The sequence below is a fragment of the Arachis hypogaea genome, chromosome 3, assembly GCF_003086295.3.
Source record: "Arachis hypogaea cultivar Tifrunner chromosome 3, arahy.Tifrunner.gnm2.J5K5, whole genome shotgun sequence".
Taxonomy (NCBI): Eukaryota; Viridiplantae; Streptophyta; class Magnoliopsida; order Fabales; family Fabaceae; genus Arachis; species Arachis hypogaea.
In genome coordinates this window covers 139,588,654-139,608,092 of record NC_092038.1, presented here as the reverse complement: position 1 = coordinate 139,608,092, position 19,439 = coordinate 139,588,654, and the positions used below count along the sequence as shown (strand labels likewise).

Sequence of the window (19,439 nt, the reverse complement as noted above, 5' to 3'; positions counted from 1 at the left end):
ACAAGAAATACAACACACGATTAAAGTTATGAGTAAAATCATGAAGCATTCTTATTCTAGTCTTGGAAGATAGGTAAAGAAAATATTCAAATCTTCTTTTCTTCTTTTTATTTGTCAGGAATATATCTACATTCATTTCAATTAATAAGCAAGGATTTACCCTCATGGACGACCACCCAATTAAACCTTATTAACCATATCCTTCATGGTAAATGTGTAACATGTGGGAATCACTCTAACATAAAAAAAAAATTATGTAATCTTAGTCTACAAAGAATAATTTCGTCTTCTTTTCAAAGAATAGTAAAAAAAAAAAGAAAAAGAAAAAGATATACCTAGCTTCATTCTATAGATTTTTATTATTACAATATAAATATATAGATTAACAATGACCTCACAAATTCTTCATCATCAGTAGTCTCATTTGTACAATGGAATCTGCAATGATAAGAATTCATGGTTCTCCATTATTGCGCCTGTCCAATAATGGTGCCAAAGGTTCTACATATGCAAGATCAAGCATATTATTTTTCCATAATAATAAGAATAACATACTCAATAACCATAACCAAACCTCTGTTTGTGCCTCTGAATTTGCAAGACTCCTCCACCCTGTTTTCACAACAAGATCATCATGGTTTTGCCATCCGAATTGCGTGCCGGAAAGATCATCGAACGGCTCGCCGGAGCCTCCGAGTAAGAGCGGCAACAAGGGAAGAGTGGTAATGAGAGGAATGAGTGGGGTATGTGTTGTTCTGGCTTGTGTTCTTGGATTGTTGAATTTGAAGAGCAATATGAATCCCATGTTCAAAGAAGCTTATGCTGCTAGCGGAGTTCCACCGGGACCAGGAAAGATGGCAGTTGCGGCATTGTTTGAAACAACCATCAATGCAAAAAGAACAACAAAAAAACCAGCACTGTATCGTGGACTAGTCGATGTTAAACAGCACAAGGTTAATAACAATTCCATCTTTTTTTTTTTTTTTTACTTTACATACATTTATCAACATGAACTAATCTCATATCCCAGTTAAATAGCAGTATGAATTCAGCACTATGAAACATTGCTAAGTTACAGTGTTCTGGTATTAGTATGTTGGATACATTTTAGATGACACTTTTTTCACACGTGGTTTTTTGGATACTTTGGTTAGTTGTTTTTACTTAGATTATTTTTTTTATCAATAATAGATTTACTATTGTAATTAATTTTTAGTGAGAGAATGAAAATATTTTCTAAGGAAATTTTTTATTTTCTTGCTAAAAAATAATTACAATGGTAAATCTATTATTGATAAAGAAATAATCTAGGTAACAGTTGTTGTATCTGCTTATCAGACACATTTTAAACACAGCACTTACTCCAATACACGCATGTTTGTCGTGTCTAACTGTATATTAATAAAAAATATAAATTTTTTTTTGGATAATTTGGACACATTTAAATACTATCATGTGTCAGCGTATCCAACCTTATTTTTAACATGTATTTTTGAAATAAATTTAGAAATAATATATATTATTATTTATTAAAATAAAAAATATTTTAAATACTTTATATAATTAAAATAAGATATTAAAAATAATTAAAAAATTAATTTATGTTTTAATATCAATAAAATACCAAAGTATCCTTACTATTTTTTTAAAAAATACATCATATTTTATATATAGTCCCCATGTCTAATAAGATTTTAAAATTCATGTATTAGTGTGTCTCATGTCGTGTCGTGTTCCGTATCCGTGCATCGTAGAATCGTAGCTTTGGTGTTTTACTGTATTTTAATAAAAAAATAAAAATTATTTTTGTGAACACATTTAGACACACTTAAACACCATTATGTGTTATCGTCTAACTTTATTCTTAACCTATATTCTTAAATTGAATTTTGAAATAGTATATATTATTATTTATTAAAATAAATAATTATTTTAAATATTTTATATAATTAAAAAAATAAAATATCTAATGATAATAGTTTGTATTTTAATATAAAAAAATTTCAAAAGATTGTTACAATCTATATTTGGGAGCCACTTAGATAAAGATGTCAAAAATGTTTTTTTTTAAGATGTTTTTTAAAAATCAAAATTTAATATATATAATCAATTAAATTGTATTATTTTTATTAAAATTAGACCGTACAAATAAGTTTAGCAAAAAAATTAATAGATTAAATTTTGAACCAATATAAATTAATATTTTTTATAAAAAATTATTAAAATACCCCTATTATAAAACACAACTAAAATATCCCTATTTTATATATATATATTAATTTTGAAAATTTTAAATTCTAACCCTATAACTACAGAGAAGAAAAGGGTTAGAATTTATGATTCTCAAAATTAATATATATAATAAGAGTATTTTAGTCATTTTATATAATAAGAGTATTGTAGTCATTTTTTATAAAAAATAATATTAATTTAGACCAATTCAAAAATTGATTCACTATTTTTCGATCAAATTAATTTGTCTGACCTACTTTTGACAAAGATAACACAATTTAAATGATTATATATATTAAATTTTAATTATTAAAAAATATCATTAAAAAAAAACGTTTTATGGATCTTTATGGAAGCATCCCCTTTATATTTTATATTATGATATACTTTTCTGTCTTAAAAAAATTAAAAGTAGTGTGTGTGCATATGCCTATATCGTCGTATCATATTCGGTGTTCCCCTTAGCCACCGTGCTTCATATATTCAGCACGATAAGGAGTAAGGTGAAATATGAAAGTTCATTAGCTTTATAATCCAAATTGAATGAGAAGATATCAAAAAGTAGTTACAAAATGTCAATCTCTAAATACATTAAATTAATTCATCTCTTTCATTTTTTCTCTTTTCTTTTTTTTTTAATAGTTTTTAATAGATATTGACATATTGTCATTCCCATTAAAAAACATTCTTGCATAATTGTATGGTATATATTAATTTTTATTTATTTCAATGCAATTGATTGGTTCTGCGATATTTTGCAGTGGTATGCTATTAGTCAAAGCATAGATGGGAATAAAAATGCAGAGGAAATACTAGAAAAACTTAATATTAAAGGTGATGTTCAAGAATTTGATGTGCAAATGGCGAGGGTTGAACTTCTCATATTACAGGTACATCTATTAAAAGTTGGTATAAAAGACACTATTATTTTTTAAAAAAAAAATTGTCCTATTCTTTTACTCATGGAGGATTGTTAAGATGACTCGTTCTCTAGGGACAACTCTAATTAATAAAATTAGGTCTACACATGAATCGGATAATATTTGTATATTTGTGATAATTATTTACATTTGATTTAAATTTTGCGGATATTATTTGTGTTAGGATTTGGTTGAATTAGTCCCACATTGCTTAGGATAGCAAATGGAGTGGGTGGCCTAGGCTATAAATATGAGGCTAAGTTCTCCATTTGTTTTTGCACCAGTCAGAAACACTTTAAGCTTGTATCTGATTTTTCTTTTCCTCTGTACTCTTTGATTAGAGAGTGTTGTGAGGTGTAGTTAGATATTTGCTTTGAAAGAGTGTGGGTGTACTGGGGTGCCGGTGAGAGAAAGAAGTCTATGTGTTGTAACAATTTTCACATAGTGATATTCTCTGGTTGTCATTTGACAACGGCCGTGGTTTTTTCTCCGGTAATTGGAGTTTCCACGTTAAATTCTTGTGTTGTGATTGTGTCTATTTTATTTCTCTGTCAAAGGTGTTTTCTCAAGGGGGAATTGTGTCTTATTCCCAACAAGTGGTATCAGAGCTTCGGTTCGGTGGGATTTATTCTTAGTATGCTCTGTGGTTGCAGCCTAGTCTAATCTCTTTGGTTGCTGTTGTTGTTGCTGGAAGGCAGTGTGACTCTGTGAGAGTGCAGTTTGGAAAAGGTTCTGGCTAAGGAAAGACTTGGTATTTAAGTGTGTCCATTGTGACCCACCTCTCTTTCCTGGGGACCCTTCCTAGTGCACGGTCTACAGTTGAGTTATAATATTCCAGTATACGGTTGCAACAATGTCAGGATATTCAAGTGCTGTGAAGCTTGAAATAGAGAAATTTGATGGAAGAATCAATTTTGGCTTGTGGCAAGTACAAGTCAAGGATGTGTTGATACAATCAGGTTTGCACAAGGCGTTGAAGGAGAAGATCTCTGGTTGCTCTCTCTATGAGAGAAGATGATGTTCTCTAGAAGACAAGAAGTATCCTCATGGTATTACCGCACTGCCATGGATAAGGATGAGTTGTGGCAATCAGGTCCACAATTGCACACGGGCATTGGTTGGCGTTGAGATGCAAGGTGTGTGGCGGAGTTAGGTCGATGGCTGAAGAACTTCCAGGAAAAGCCAATTTGGAAGCTGCACCATGAATTTTCAGCAAGGTTTCGATCTGTACCAAGGCGAAATTCTTGGAGTGGTCTAATTCCAAGTGAGTATACTTTCATGGTGGAGTATGATAGTTCTCTGAACTATGATTGTCGGTATAGACAATGGCAGCAAAGAATTGTCGGTGTTGACAATGGAAGCTGAAGATGTGTGACTATTTCAATCAAGGTGGAGATTGTTAGGATTTGGTTGAATTAGTCCCACATTGCTTAGGATAGCAAATGGAGTGGGTGGCCTAGGCTATAAATATGAGGCTAAGTTCTCCATTTGTTTTTGCACCAGTCAGAAACACTTTAAGCTTGTATCTGATTTTTCTTTTCCTCTGTACTCTTTGATTAGAGAGTGTTGTGAGGTGTAGTTAGATATTTGCTTTGAAAGAGTGTGGGTGTACTGGGGTGCCGGTGAGAGAAAGAAGTCTATGTGTTGTAACAATTTTCACATAGTGATATTCTCTGGTTGTCATTTGACAACGGCCGTGGTTTTTTCTCCGGTAATTGGAGTTTCCACGTTAAATTCTTGTGTTGTGATTGTGTCTATTTTATTTCTCTGTCAAAGGTGTTTTCTCAAGGGGGAATTGTGTCTTATTCCCAACAATTTGATCCGCAGAATCATCGGATCGGATCATATCCGATCTACATTATGGTAAAATCGAATTGCAAATTTGACGGTGAAATTCGCAGATCCGTATATCCGCACGTCTTATATAAATAGCATAGTTTAAGAAATTAAATCCTAATGTGATATAAATTTTAGTGTGTTGTTTTATGAATTTTATGATATCTTGTTTTTAATTTTTTATGTTGTACTTCAACTTAGAATAATTAAACTTAGATATTGTGTTATTATTATTTTTCTTTTTGGTTATTTAAGAGAACTTTTATTGATAATATTTTAGAAGTAAATATAGTTAAACAGGTGGAAAAATGGACTTTTTAGACATTTTTTTGTAAAAACAGGAAAAAAGAATCTTAAAATAGTTTTTTTGAATTATGCGGATATACCCGATATTCAATCCGATCTGACTTGAAAAAATGCAGATATAGTATCCGATCCGTGTCCAACCCTAAGTAGGATAATTTTTAATTAGAAAAACGTTAGGAGATTATCAAAATTTATTATTTTCAGTCATTATTTAATCATTAATTTAATTTTTTTAGTCTAATAATTTTTAATACTTTTAAATATTAATGGTAAAAAATAATAAATCGTGATGATTTTCTAATATTTCTCTTTTAATTAATGTGACAAAAATATTTGTTATAAAAAATATATATATTGTTTTACATATTTTTAATATGTATTTTTTTTAAAATATATTTTATATGAACGATTAATATGATTTTTTTATGTACATGTAAGTACGTAACGTGATAATTATAATTAATTTTTGTGTTCAACCCTACTTCATTTTGCAGGAGAAGTTTGCAAAAGCAGAACATATTCTCGATATAGAAATTGAAAAAGAATTTGGAAGCAATCAGGTTAGTCAAATAGTTTATTTTTTTAAAAAATTTCATGTTTTTATTGAAGAACAATATATTAATTTTTTTAAATTATTTATCTAAAAAGTAAAAAATAGAGATTGGTTCTGTAATTAAATTTTGGTAAAGATAGATAGAGATTGATTTAGCCTTTAAAATTTGTTGGAAAAATATTTTATTAAAAAAATTTAATGAACTGATGATATGAGGTGTTACTTATCACATTTTTTGTGTATATATCTACGGAAATAAATTTGCCATTAAGTATATATTTTTTCATTTCATGGCCATTCGAAAGTGGTGAAATTTATTCTTAAAAATTTTAACCAGTTGGTTTTATTATAGCGCAGATGGTTTTATATGAGATATATGTATGTATGATACAATTATAACTACTGTAATTATCTTTTAATTACATTATTAAACATTGATAAAGTGAATCTTATATATTGTTTATTTCAAAATATATGACAATTTTAATACAGCCATAAAAAGTTGTAACTTTTGGAAGAAAAAAATTGGTTCAATATATTTGTCATTTATTAATGTCGCATTTTCTCTAGTTTAGATAGTTTTTTAAATTAATTTTCAATAAACTTTTAGATTAATATTTTGATCTTTCCGCTCATCTTTGAACGCTCTTTATTTAATAAAAAGGGATGCAATTTTTGTTAATTAAACAAATTTTAACTTTCTATTTATTATAGTTTATATCAATAGCTTGAATTTAGAGTTTAGAATTCATAATTTAGGATTTAAAGTTTAAATTTTATAATTTATAATTTAGTGTTTAGAATTTAGCATTCAGAATTTAGAGTTTAGAGTTTAAAATTTAAGATTTAAGTTTTAAAGTTTAAGGAGCACTACATTTCTTACTTTCTCCGTATAATGTATTAATATACGCTTAAATTTTAACTGCAAAATCAATTTTTAAACTTTTATTTAGTTAAATAAATTAACCACCATGTCAATTATAGAAAAACAATTTAAATTAGTCTCATTATTATTTTAAAAGAAATAACCTCAAATTAGTTCTTCCACATAGGTGAACAGTTAGCTTCTAATAAAAAATCTTGATATAAAAATTGATTTATCTAAAAAAATGTAAAAAAAATTAGAGACTAATTTAATAATTTTTTTTTTATTAAAATATCACGCGATTACAAGTTCTTTATAAATTTCCTCTAATATTTTGTTTCTGGATTATTTCCTCAAATTAAAAGAACAAAACTCTTAAGTATGACATAAATTATAATGTTGTAATTGAAGGATGGGAAGGGGATTATTGAGAAGCTCAAAAACGAGGAGGGACCATTATTAATTACCAAAACTCATGCAGCTCAATTGATATTGTACAAGGTTAGCGATCCATCTTTCTCTTCTTTTTTTTTTTTAATCTAATAATTCGACAACATACTTTTACCTCACACTTTAAATATTGATAACTAATTAATAACTAAAAATAATAAATTCTAATAGTTCTCTAGTATTTTTTATTTTTAAAATACCTCTAAAAAAAGTTGAAAAACTTTTATTTTTTTATTATAGGAACTTGTTAACATATGTTGTAAAAGCATATTTTAAAAATATTATAAAAAATGTTTTATTGAAAAATAATTTTTTCTACATTTTTCAAAGTATTAATTAAATGTATAAAAACTTAAATTTTTTTTTACTATTCTCTTAAAATATTTTTTATTAAGACACAAGATAACTAAATCTTTTATTATATCACAACATAAACTAAAACTGTAAAATAAGATTAGTGTTATAAAAAAAAGTAGTTTATTCAAAGTATTAAAGCTTATATATGACAGATATTTGTATGAAAAGAAAGTTACATATTAATTTTATTCAATTTAAAGAAAATTTAATTGTTAATCTTTATTATTCCATCTCCATTTGCAGGCCATCGTACTAACCATGCTGAATCAAAATGAAAAAGCAGCGAAATGGTGGAAAGATTTTGGAGACATACTATCACTAGACGAGTTTTAACTTTTAACTTTAAATAAATTCTAACAGTATTGTGTATTCTGGAAAAGTTGTACTGTATGTTGTGTCACTCGTATTTTGTCTTCAAACTTCCATTTAAAAATTTGTATGATTCTATTCTCTTTTGGGGTTTAATGGTTATACTTTAATAATAATTATATTATCATTTAAATTAGATCTATATAAGGAGGGAATTATTACATGTCTAGACATAACGTTTAAGTACCTACCTATTATATAATTAAGGAATCATGAGAATTATTGTTTACGTAAATTCTCTAATTTCTAGTAGTTTACTTTTAATTTTTAAACGCTCAACGCATTTCGTATTTTATGTTTGGTAGAGTATAAGTATCTAGTTAAATAATAAAAATATGGCAAATTCTTTTATGGAAAATTTTCACATTAAATAAATAGAAAATTTTCAATCTAATTAATTTTTGGTGAATTTTTTGGTGTTTACAAAATTTTTACTTAATTTAAGTAAAAGTAAAAATAGAGTAAAATGGGACTTATTTTTTTATTTTTGAATTTTATAAGTAAATATTTAACATCATATAAAAAGACCTTAAATCAACGCAAATTCAAATATCAAGATTAAAATTAACTGTAACAAACGATTTAAATGTATTTTTCTTTAGCTATAACTCAAATAATATAATCTCTCTTTCTTTAAATAGAATTCTTAAATTAAGTGTCACTTTTAGTTTAAAAAAAAAAATACGCTCATCTTTCATAACTCACCAAAAAAAAAAAATACCCTATTTCAGAATTAAAAATTTTAATTCTGATTTTTTTTTCATTTGTAAATCAAATCAAAAGAAATATGATTTTCTCATTTTCACATTCACTCACACATACTCTTCAAACTTGAATTCAATTCTATTAATATATTATAATTATTTTAAATTATGAAATTGATTCTTAGATAGAAATAATATTTTAAAAAAAATAAAATTCTTTTCTTATTTTAAATAATTTTTAAACAAGCTCTTAATTAAGATAAAATTCAAGTCAATTCTTTTTTTTTCTAAAATTAATTTCCACCCAAATACATCAGTTTAAAATTCCATTCGAATTTCACTTAAATTATAAAATATTTAAAATATCTTTATAATCTAATTACTTTTATTTACCTTCCTCTCACACGGTACTCTCACTCTCTCTCCACGCCTCCTATCCCTCCTTCTTTACCTCCCTCCTTCTCAATGCTGCCGTCATTAACATGCCTTTCTTTGCCTCTCTTTTTTAAATAAATTGAAGCCTTTTTTGTATATGAGTTCTATTTGTATGCAATTTTAACAACTATAAAATTATAATTATATCACGACCAAACTATTTTAATTTGGTAACCGTTTATTGTTCGAATGTCAAATGTATACGATCAAGTCACTATGTTTAAGTGATCTTTCACTACCCTCCACATAAATCAAGACTTAAAATAAAAAATTTACCATCAACATAATTGCCGACAATTTTCATAAGTTTCTTTTTTGGGTCGTGAATATCCTTCAATCCGACAAATCAAAGACTAATTCATCGTGGATCTAAGTTCTATTTAAGAGTCTATTATTAACTAATGAGTTACTGTATGTATAAAACGATATTTTTGTAAATTTCTAATCTTAATTTATGGTCAAATCAATTAAGTATATTCGTGACTCGGTCTTTTTTTTTTTTTTAGCTTGAAAAATACTTCCATTCTAACAATTTGAAATTTAATAAAATTATATATATAATACAGGAGACATAAGAGTCCTTTGATGTCCAATTTATTTCTTTTTAAATATTTTTATTATATATAATTTATAAAATAAAATATTTTGTTACTTAATCTTAGACCATTTAAAATTTATTTTTGTTATAAAAAATTGAAGAAAATTAGAAATAAACATATTTTAGTTGAAAAAATTTTAATTAAAAAATATATTTTTTAATTATTTCATATAATTTAATGAATAAATATATTTTATTATTAAATATAATATTATATTAATAAAAAATAAAATTATTTACTATAAAACTTAAATTTATTTAAAAAATATTTTAAATACTAAAATATAATTCAATTTTATAATTTTATCAATTCATTTCAATTATTAAAATTCAATTCAATTTCATATCATTAAAATTTTTTAAACAGATTGCAAAACTTCAAATCTTGTATAAATAATGTGTCATGTATCTATTACACATAACTTTTCTTGCCTTGCAGTTAGGGGTGGCAAACGGATCTAAACCGGTCAGATCAGCCCACGTAACCCGCCAAAAAAGACGGATCGGGCTGAAAAATTGGAACTGTCAAATAGTAAAAGTCCGCCTAACACACACCGCTTAAACCGCCGGCTTTGGCGGGATGTCTCCGCAGGACTTTAGTATTTTTTTGGCAAGAGGGTATTTTTGCAATTTTTTTTTCAAAACCCAACTTTTTCGAACCCAACTTACAAGAAAATGGATAAAAAGTGAGTGTTTTGGATTATATTTATTTTACTTTGGAGACAATATTTATAATTATATTTTGGATGAAAATTTGGTTTATAATTATATTTATTAGATATTTATAATTACAAAGACTTTAATGTTTATGAATATAAAAATTATAATTTTTTTATGTCTTTAGAAATTATAATTTTATCAAAATAATTGTAAAATTATATATTATTTAATAGTTAATAATAATAAAAAAAATTGAACAGATTTAACCCATCAACTTACAGTTAGGCAGAATAGGATAAAATTTTAAGACTGCCTCACTAAGTAGGACAGGATGGAGCGGGACAAAACGAAACGAAGCGACTTCTCCACCTACTACCCGTATTTGCAGTGCTTCCTATACTACTCTTGTATTTTTCAATGATCTCGTTATAATGCTTTTGGTTTCATGAGCTATCATTATATTGTCAAGGATCCTCAATAAGTTAAGATATTATTTATTCCGTTGCATTTTTATTTTTTCTATTTTTAAACTCTTGGTCTTGCATATGAACTCTGCAGAAAATGAGCTTGAGTGAAAATAATTGGCATGAAATACTTTGTTTTGTGTTTTGTTATTTTTTGCTTTAATATGATGCGAGTGTGACAATGCTCTTTGTGACAGTTGACTGGCGCTACCATTAATTAGAAGGAACTTATCAAAAACAACAGCTTTCATGGGTGAGAGAAGTGTAATAAAATGTAATATTTTTGGTACATTTTTCTTCTTCTTCATTTATTTTTGGTACATGTAACGTAAAATAGGCTAATTTTTTGTTATACAAAAAAAATATTAAATTTTTGTTGAAAATAAAATTATTTAATGTAATTACATATGAGTAGATTGTACAGGTAGAGAATCAACATGTAAGATGCGTGTTGAACACATGTTATCATTTTAGCATAATGTAAAGTACGTGTTAGACATGTATCATCATATTGACAACACATAGAATGCGTGTTGGACACTTTTTACACTTCCACAATATTATAATACACTTTAAATATTAATATTCAACTAAAATACCATATTCAGCTTCATATTAAAATTAATTTCTACGTAAAATTAGCTTTTTTTTTCTCTCTTTCAAACAACTTATTTTAAAATAAAATTGTCTCAAATGTTGTCGTCCTTTTTTCTCTAGTGTACCGAAAATAATTAAAACAACAATACTAAAGAGATAAAAATATCAACTAAAAATTATTTTATTTAATATTTATTAATTATTATAAACAAATTTTAGTTGCTTTTAACTAATTTTTTTTGTTACTCAACATTTTCATTAAACTAATAGTTGACCACGCCACTAGGGTGTTTATGGTGCAGTTTGGATTGGTTTTGAGTCAAAAATTCATCCGATCCAAACACTAATTTTAGTTGCAGTGTGGTTTGGATTGGATTTTTTAAAAAAAAAATTGATCCGATCTGATTTAATTTCAAGCGGTTTGGATTGAATTGGATTTACGATTTTATAAATTAAAAAAATTAAATACATATAACAAGTCTCAACATCAAATTTTAAATAATCAACAATGACATAACAAATATCAACAATATCTTAAAAAACTAACGATAACAAAATAATAGAAATAAAATTATAGGTTAGTTAAAATAAATAAATAACATTTTGAACATAAAATATTTATTAAATAATAATATATGAATAATATAAAAATATATAAAAAATTGAACATATTATAAGTATAATTGTAAATATAATAATAAAATAATAATATTATAGCATATTGTACGGTTTGAATTGGATTGGATCGGTTATAAAAAGTAGATTCGAAAATCGAAAATCGATCCAATCTAATGGTTTATAAAAAATAAAATCCAATCAAATCCAAATTAGTACGATTTTAATCGATTTTTGATTTGAATTAAATCGGATAAACGATTTAATTTAAATTGGTTTAGATTTAAACATCCTACGGCCACCACGGTGTGTATTTCCTTCCCCATGATCAATTACTTTTGCTATTTAATTTTCATCCTCCTCCTTCGTACGGTAAGAATATTCTTGCACGATCTTAAAAGTGTGTTTCGGTATCAGCTTGATTCCATTAGCACCTTAAATGGAATGCTATACCAAAATATGCCCTAAGAATATTCTTCTAAGCCTTCACACACTACATATGCATATTTCACTACTGTACCTAAATTATAGCATTTCTTATGAAATTTGTCACTTTCTAGTGAAATTTGCATATTCACATGTCAAATACAGCATAATCATCCAGTTCAGTCCACCTTTTATGCTGCAATCTGACTGCTTGTTTTGTTTTATAGTAGTTAATCTAATCTAACTTACATAATCCATCATTATAAACGTCAAAATAAAGTGGCAGGTATCTTAATGTCAGATTCCCAATACTAATACTAGTGAATCGGTGATTAATTGATTATAGACTAATTAAATTTAAAACTCACCTAACTATTTTAAATAACAATATATCATCTTAAATCATTCTTCTAATTTTTAAAAAATTAATTAAATTTAAAAATTTAACTATTTTTAATATTAAAAAATTTAAAATCAATGAATAATAATTTTATTTATTTTTAAAGTATAATAATTACTCATTAATAGTAATTGATGTATTAAACAAATTATGATTAATTTAGTTTAATAAAATCATTTGTATGTGCTTGTAGATTTTTAAAACTTAGGTATTTTTTAAAGTTAATTTATACTTATCAAAATTAAAAGTCTAACCTAATTTTATAGTGATAAAATTTAAATTAATTCTTATATTTGTATCTATTATAATTTTTTATTTTAAACATTTTTTTACCAAAAAATTTTTATTTTTTATACTTATTAAAAATTATTTATATTATTTTTAGTTTAATTTACTAAACATAAATATTATAACTTTTAAAAAATATTTTTTAAAAGTCAAATTTAACAAGTTATTTTCGATAATTAAAAGTTTTAACAAATGAATAATTAAAATTTTCTAATAATATTTGACTGGAATTCCTATACAGACACGGGAATAATTATTGAATTTGAAAAAAACTATTAAAGTATATATTTTATAATAAATCATTTCAATATAAAATAAAGATAGTGATCTCATTGTAAAATAAAATGATATATTTTCTCCAATCAATTTATGTCACATTCGCTAAAGTGATTTTGTTATAGATATTTATTAATATTTTTTCATTCAATTAATAAATTGGTATAAGAGTTGTAATTTGCATCTATAACATCTTTTAATTTTTTCTAATATTATTTATATCACAACATTTTATATGAGTGCAACAATAATCATGTCTAATCACTCCAGTAAAAAATAAGAAATATTACATAGTTAAAATATCATATAACTATTTTATTATCCTTTTTAAATAAATAATTAAAAAAATTAAGTCTCAATTTTGTGGATAAATTAAAATTAAAAATAGAAAATATTACATAGTTAAAATATTATATAACTATTTCATTATCTTTTTTAAATAATTAATTAAAAGAAAAGTAAGTCTCAATTTTGTGTTTATTTGGGTACTATTATCATATTCAAAAAAATATCTTTTTTAATAAAAAAAAAATTTTAGCGTGTTTGACAAATTTCTAGTAATAAAAGTAAAAATACTAGAAAAAAAACATCTTTTTTGAAAAGTTGCAATTTACATCTTTTTTTAAAAGATCTTTTTTCTTAAGAAAAAAAGATATTTTTCACGTAATAGATAAACAAAAAAGTACTTTTATATTGTTATACCCAAACATAATTAATAGATAAAAAGATTTTTTTGTATGAGATATCTAAACATAAAATTATTTTTACTTTTTCATAAGATCTTTTAAAAAAAATAACTCAAAAAAAGATCTTTTCTTAAAAATTCACCCAAACAAATTTTTTGTGAGCAAAGTAAAATAAAATAAAATAGATGAATCAAATAGGTATAAATATGAAGATTATAAATTTTTATTAACAATCTCTTTGTACAAAGTTGTCATTTATAAAATTATATTTACAATCCAAATAAATTTAGTACCATAAATTTATTTCGGTGCCTATTTTAATATAGTTACTAACCTGCCATTCTTATAATTATTAAGAATCCAAATAAAATAATACCTTATAACTTACTTCATTAACTATTTTAAAGTAATTACGAACATTTTATTTTTCATTGTAAGAAAAACACTGAATACGATCGGATGTACTGTTGAAACCTAGTGGCGGATTTATCGGCAGATTTACCAGCGAATTTGACAATAAATTCATCGAGTAGAAAAATTATTGTCGGATTCGATTTTTCGATGATAAATTCGCTGGTAATAATTGGAGAGAAAAAAAAAAAGAAAAATTGGCACGATCATTACCGTCGAATTTAGAGGGGAGAATCCGACGTTGAGGTAATTAAATGAAACGCGCCGTTTTAGTCACAGATTTTGCGTTACCGATAAATTTTTTTTACGGTAAATCTGCTGGTAAAATTGACCCTAAATTCAATTTTGCGAACCATTTCCTTTCATTTCTTCAATATCATTAACCTCACTTCTCTCCTTTTTCTCTTTCTCTCTCGCCGTCATCCCCACCGCCATCATTCGTTGTCATTTCGCCATCGACGACCACTTCCCACGATTCCAGCCATTGTTGTCGTCGAGGAGCGTCCACCTCGAGCTTATTTCTACCATGGAGGAGCTTGTTTCTCCCCTGCGAGTTGCTACCTTCGTTGTTCGCCGCCGTCGCTGCTTGCCTCCATGAGTTGCGATGCTACCCTTCCTCCTTCATCCATGTATGTATTCTTCCCTTCCTTCTTCTATTTTTTTGACATTGTTGGCACTTGCTAAACCCTAACTCCTTTTTGTCCTAACCCCTTTTTTGAACCACCATTCAGGTCCACCGCTGCTTCTGGTTCTCTGCCCGCGGCTGCTTCAGTTGCCGCCTGTGTCCCCTTCTATTTCTGTCGCTTCTAGTTGTCCTGCTCGGCTCCTCAGGGTGAAGGGACCCGTGGGGATGCCTACTAAAGTTCTTCATATCACTACCAAAAAATCTTCTTGTGGTGAAGGTAAATTCTTCACTGCTCCTTCCATAATTTTTATCAACCTGTGACTATTTATTAATGTGTTTTTTTTTTAAATTTAATTTGTTTCTTATATTTGGATATCATTCATTGTAGAATGTTAAATGGTTTTAGATTGGAAAGGTTATCTATTTCAATGCTTGGATATTTAGATAATAATTATTCTGAAATTTATATAAATGATAGTACTGTTAGTATTACTTGAGTCTATGATACAAGTTATTTGTTAGAATTTTGAGTTTCAATGGCCATAATGTTAGTTTTATGTTGTGGTTAGTTTACACTATACTTATGATTTGCTATGTTGTTTCTTTGATTTGTTCATAGAACATATTCCAGTATTGCAATTGATCCGGAGTGCATTACAGATTATATATTTAGCACATCTTTTTAGTCTAGACTAGCAGTTTATTATTGTATTAAACTAAGCATTGTTTGGTGCAAAATGGAAATCATAGATGTAATAAATGTTGTGATCTTCTGGTTTTAGTCTCGGTGTGCTGGCTTCAGTCTTTCAAAAATTCAAGCATTGGGTTGCAACTGTAACACCATAATCAGCCTAAGCTTTACCTTGCATCGTAAAACAAAGGTTAATCAAAGGTTACGACAGTTCTAAAGCTGATATATATAATATATATAGAAGAAATAATATACTCTAGAAGCCCGATGAAGGATATAGCTCAAAAACTGGATTTGAAAAAGCGCAAAACGTACTAGCGAAGCTACTAACTTAAGGCACAAGAAATAGATACAGTATAACAAAAGATAAGTATATAATATCATAAGAAACTAGCCACGGCTCGCAGAGTTTAAACCGGCTAGCCATATACAGACCAAAAAGAACCAAACAATAAAAACAGCTTATACAATTTTGTTCTCTCAAATACAAGCCTCTAGACAAGAAAAAATATAAATACGAGAGACATATACTAAATAAGCCAAAAAGACTCAAAAGAGATATCCAGATCCTCCGCTTCTGTCACCAACTAGACAACTCACCGAGGTGGGTTGCGACCTGCATCTGAAAAACACAACAGAAATATGGTATGAGAACCGGAGGTTCTCAGTATGGTAACAGTGCCCAGTGATGTAGGATATAAGACCCCGGGACGCCAAAGACAATCCTAAGCTCTATATCCATCACAAAATTTCAATCTTAAAGCATACTAAAACAGATAAGCATAGCTATATAAACCTTAACATAAATGAACCGGGTAATCTATCTTAGGAGATTTCTACTCTAACCAAATACCGCTGTCCCACAGCCTTCACCAACCTATCCTCCATGCGATCCCATCGCCACCGCCTTCCGAACCTCCTCAATCCCAGTAGAAGACACAATTAATTACAATGCAAGTAAAACATAAGTAGGAGCATATAATACAAGTAGTTCAAGTAAACAAATAGACATGTTATTCAAGTAGGCATACAATTGCAAGTCGGCAAAACAAACAAGCAGATAAAAATGCACATGATGAATGCCTGTCCTACTGGCTGTGATATCACATTGTCGATTCAACTGCCAACCCGACACACCTCCATGGAGATGTTGCCTTTCAGAAATCATAATGGGAACCCCCGAGATATCGTGCTCGGATCACCGTCCCGGATATAGTGCCAGCACACTATAGTGATTCCGAAAGGAAGCGAGCGGGATACTATTGCCACGGACCTCACATCTCAACACAAGCAAGACGAACCACCGCCCTTACGCCGCCGCCGCTACCTCGACAGGCGGGATCCAACAGCTGTCCCTACTGGGCGCATAGCGTATCATATACTCAATATAAAATCAATACTTCAGTGGTTTTCAGAAAACAATTTCAGTATAACATGGATCCATCATCTCATTCAGAGTCCTCAACTCATCTCGCCCACTATCAATTCACATTTTAGTTTCCAAACTCAACAGTTCATCATTTCTCACTTCACATATCAATCTACCTTCACACACCATCGAACCATCCTCATTACACTCGAAACCCAAGCCTCCGTTTTCTAATTTTTCAAGATAATATCATTTAAAACCCTTAGATTCTTTTCCATGTTTTAAATATCTAAAACTAGGCCCAAGAGTCCTAAAATAGTGTTATAGAAGCTTGCAACCTTGTTGGAAAGGTGAAACAGTTGAAAAACAAAGTTGAATTTGAGAAATAGGACGTGTGCGCGCGCACGCCCTGGAAGTTTAAGATGTGTGCGTACGCACATGGGTGTGCGTACACACAGGTACGAAATTTCACAGGTCTGTTCACTCGCACAAGGTGTGCTAGCGCCCCCAACAGACTGACCTTCCCAACTTGTGTGTGCGCACAAGGCTGTGCGTGCGCACAAGGCTGTGCGTACGCACAGGTTGTAAATCCTCATTGGTTGTGTGCGCGCACAGGTTGTGCTAGTGCTGCAAACAGGAAGCCCTTCCCTGCATGTGCATACGCACAGGTTCAAGATTTCACAAGGTTGTGCGTGCGCACAAGGCTGTGCGTGCGCACACAAACCAGAAATCCTAAATTCTGCAGCAAGCTCAGAATTCAGATTTTTACACCAAACTTTGAATGATCATAACTTCCTCTACAAAAATCCAAATTTTACAAACTTTATATTGATTCGAAGATTTTTCAATAAACTTCAATTCTAACAAATTTTCAACAATTTTTAAAAACCGATGCATAAGTTATGACCAGACAAAGTTTACCAAGAATTCATTTTTACCATAAGTTATAAACTTCAATTTTTACCAATTTCTTAATCCAAAATCACTCATTCCCTATTCAACACAGTCCCAATATACCTCAATCATATTCATATTCTATCTTACACTGTAAAGATGCACACACATTTCCTTCCTAGCTAAGCATCGCAATCTTACCTTCTGACGAAGACAGCAACCACGACCTCAGAGCAAGTTTCTTCTCAGCTTCTGGCACCAACTTTAACCGGCACCTATTGCTCTTCTATGTGTTGTATTTTTTGGAGAAACAGAGACGAAGGAGTTTGATTGTCTTTGGCTTAGGGTTTTCAGTAATTCTCTCACTCAAGTATGGGTCTTATGGGTATTGTATACGGGGATTCAACTGTGTTTAGAGGGGAGGTAACGAAACGGCGTCGTTTTCGTATCCGGAGACTTATATGTCCTGTTTCGAAAAACTCCCTGCCACGTGGGCTCCGTAACGGCCAGGTCAGCGCCACCTCTGCCAGGTCAGACTTTTCCGTCCAGTTCAAACGCCTAAATTCAACAGAAGGGTTGAAATGTCCACATTTTTTGGGGGTAAGAGACTTGAATGTATTTTCCTTTTCTTAAAGACGAAAATGTCCAAAAAAAAAGGTTAAGAACCTATTTGTCATTTATTTTTTTTTAAACTATAATATTAATATTAGATATGAACATTTTTTTAAAATATATTAAGTAATTTGAATAATTTTATTTTTTAAAATGTTAATAAAATTTTAATTTTTACACGGGTCTTCACGCTAGTATACTTATACTAGGTGTACTTGTACGTTCTTGTTAGTTAACAAGTCTCAGGTATATCATGCTTTTCTTTAGTATAAAACCTATATAGAAAACAAACTATAAAATCAAAGAACTTCAAACTAATAATGAAACTGAATATACCTCAAGATGTTTTACTGATTTTTTGTACAAAGCAGGCATACATGATACATCACGGATTTTCTTTTTCATATACCCCTAAGCAAAATAGATTAGCTGAAAGAAAGCATAGACACTTATTTAAAATGAGTCTAGCTATATTTTCTATAGCCACTATACCTCTTATTTACTGGGATGAAGCTGTACTTTGTGTTTAAATTCAACACAAATCTAAGATAACATTCGACTAAAAGAACTAACATATTAAACTAAATGAAGTAACCATTGAATAATTATAAGTTTTTAAAATTTTATATTTGTCCACAATGATGATAAATTTATTGGTTGAAAATAATTTATAATATTTTTTTAATACAAGATAAATAGTAAAATTTGTACTAAAAAAAGATAAGATATAATTTATACTTACCCTTTATACAGAAGTATTATTGTATATAATTACTCATAATCCCTACATAAAGGAAGGT

The 19,439-nt window shown here is 28.4% G+C and overlaps 1 protein-coding gene across 1 annotated transcript; it reads left to right on the top strand.

The window, feature by feature from the left end:
• The first annotated feature begins 189 nt into the window (after window positions 1-189).
• On the top strand, window positions 190-8,059 carry LOC112736096 (uncharacterized). Its single transcript, XM_025785443.3, has 5 exons — window positions 190-953; window positions 2,994-3,122; window positions 5,789-5,854; window positions 7,124-7,213; window positions 7,763-8,059. Exons 1-5 carry the CDS (start codon window positions 432-434, stop codon window positions 7,850-7,852), a joined length of 897 nt encoding a protein of 298 aa, XP_025641228.1. The 5' UTR covers window positions 190-431; the 3' UTR covers window positions 7,853-8,059.
• The last annotated feature ends 11,380 nt before the right edge of the window (window positions 8,060-19,439 follow it).

Excerpts from the sequence above, each read along its gene's own strand:
- LOC112736096 (XM_025785443.3), top strand. The coding sequence starts at position 432 with ATGGAATCTGCAATGATAAGAATTCATGGTTCTCCATTATTGCGCCTG. Across the intron at positions 5,855-7,123 it reads AAGAATTTGGAAGCAATCAG|GATGGGAAGGGGATTATTGA; the intron begins GTTAGTCAAATA and ends TTGTAATTGAAG. Across the intron at positions 7,214-7,762 it reads CTCAATTGATATTGTACAAG|GCCATCGTACTAACCATGCT; the intron begins GTTAGCGATCCA and ends CTCCATTTGCAG.